Source organism: Pituophis catenifer, unplaced genomic scaffold (assembly GCF_029215685.1).
Source record: "Pituophis catenifer annectens isolate HBS135680 unplaced genomic scaffold, rPitCat1.0.hap2 SCAF_1, whole genome shotgun sequence".
Taxonomy (NCBI): domain Eukaryota; kingdom Metazoa; phylum Chordata; class Lepidosauria; order Squamata; family Colubridae; genus Pituophis; species Pituophis catenifer.
Genome location: NW_027256881.1, coordinates 139460638 through 139462703, shown reverse-complemented (window position 1 = coordinate 139462703; position 2066 = coordinate 139460638). Strand labels below are relative to the sequence as shown.

General features: G+C 40.1%; 1 protein-coding gene across 1 annotated transcript; it reads right to left on the bottom strand.

The window, feature by feature from the left end:
- Positions 1 to 294: 294 nt before the first annotated feature.
- KCNS3 (potassium voltage-gated channel modifier subfamily S member 3) lies at positions 295 to 1782 on the bottom strand. Its single transcript, XM_070955638.1, has one exon. The coding sequence runs from the start codon at positions 1780 to 1782 to the stop codon at positions 295 to 297; it is 1488 nt and encodes a 495-aa protein (XP_070811739.1).
- Positions 1783 to 2066: the final 284 nt, after the last annotated feature.

Here is a 2066-nt window from a genome sequence, read left to right as displayed (position 1 = left end):
CACATTTCCTACTTGCACACAATTCTCCCTTTCTCTGGAGACCTCAATCCAAACCATACTTTAATACATGTAAGTCCAGAAGCAAACGTTCAATGCCTTTTTCCTATGTCATGTTAAAAGCTAAACCACCATCTGTCTACCCTTAAGCCTCATCTAAACAGTAAAGAATGTGCGACATCTTCAGAGCAAAGAATGCCCTAATATGGCAGAGAGTTAAATACCCTGAGAATTAAGTGGTCTTTATAAAAGCTGTGCTGATATTAGAAGGGAACCATAAAGAAATAGAGATTCAACTCATTTTCCTGTACCATTCTGCAAAGATGTTGCGTTATAAACATCATCAAGATCTTGAATACTGGAAGCATCTGTTGAATCTTGATCGTTGGCTACAATTCCTACTGAAGAAAGGCTAGAAATAAAGGAGTGCATCCTTTTTGCATAAATATCCCTAATGTTAAAATAAGGAAGATCATTTGTCTTTTCCTTGGGAGTGTCATTGCACTGATCTGTATCAATATCCTTCTGCTTCTGATAGTATTTTGAAAACTTGTTGAAAATGATAGTGATAGGAAGAGCTACCACCAATATTCCACAGATAATGCAACTTGTGCCAATAATCTTTCCTCCAAGGGTAACTGGGAAGGTATCCCCATAGCCAACGGTAGTCATGCTGATTGTGGCCCACCACCAGCAAATAGGGATATTATTCAGCTCTGAAGTATCATTATCTTTTTCCACTGAGTAGACCAGAACAGAAAAAATAGAAATCCCAACAGCCAAGAACAAAAGGAGAAGTCCAACTTCATGATAGCTGTGCCTTAAGGTTGCACCCAAAGACCGCAATCCAACAGAATGCCGTGCTAGTTTCAATATTCGGAATATCCTCATTAAGCGTAGAATTTGAACCACCTTCCCCATGTTTTCAATATCTTCGCTTTCTTCGTCTTTGGTGTCAACAGCCAAAGTGGCATAAAACGGAACAATCGATACAAAGTCAATGATATTCAGTGGGTTCTTCCAGAACTTCTTCTGACTCGGAGCAGCAGCTAATCTGATAATAAGCTCAGAGGTGAACCAGATGATGCATATGAGCTCCACAACATCCAGGATTGGGTTTTCAACCTCTTTGTCATTGACACCCACCTTCTGGAACTCTGGCATGCTGTGAATGCACATAGTCACAATAGATGCTAGGACGACGCTTAAGGAAGACACAGCAATCAGTTTGGCTGATAAACAATACGCAGGGTTCTCCATTCTGATCCATATTTTCTTGCGCAACTCTCCAAACCACTGTTTATCAAACTTCTCAAGCTCCTTTTCAAATATGGAAGAGGACTCATCAGAAGAAGAATCTAGACTTGCAGCTGGGCTTCTTTGATCCCATTCTCTATCAGGACATTCTTCTTTTCTTTCTTGGTACCAACTACTGCAACAAGTATCAATGAAGAGCTCGTTGATCCCCCAGTACTCTATTTCCTGGCAAAAGGAGAAGACACAAAGTTCTTCCATAACATGGAGTTTACCTGTATAATAAAAATTCAGCACATATCTGAACAAAGAAGGGTTCCTATCAAAGTAATATTCCTTGTCTGCCACACTGTAATCATCACAGAGTTCCAGAATAGCCTCTTCTGAATGGCACCTGAGTAGCTTCCCAAGCCTTGTATGAGGAAATTTGAGCAATGTACTTTGACCAATGGACTGTTTAAAACCACCAACATTCAAATTGACAAGCTCCTCATCTTGTCCTGGTCTGTGGAAGAATTCACCATACACCATTTTGATCACTGTGAGCTCTGCTTGCAAGGCACATAATATTACACTGCACCTAAAAAGGCAACACAAAACACAGGTAGGTGATCCAATCTAGTCTCGTGTTAATTGCAATGATTTAAAACGGAAGGAGGAAAATTATGAACAATACTAAATGTCATGAATGAAGGCAAATAATGTTGCAAGTTCCAATCTAGGTCAGTCACCTGAACCAGCGGATTTTATCTTCCAAGCTTTCAGACTCACGCTGGACCCATCCTCAAAGAACATATTCCGGTAGAGAGAAGTTT

What these genes read in the sequence shown, in the direction of transcription:
- KCNS3 (XM_070955638.1), bottom strand. Translation starts at nt 1,782, where the DNA reads ATGGTGTATGGTGAATTCTTCCACAGACCAGGACAAGATGAGGAGCTT.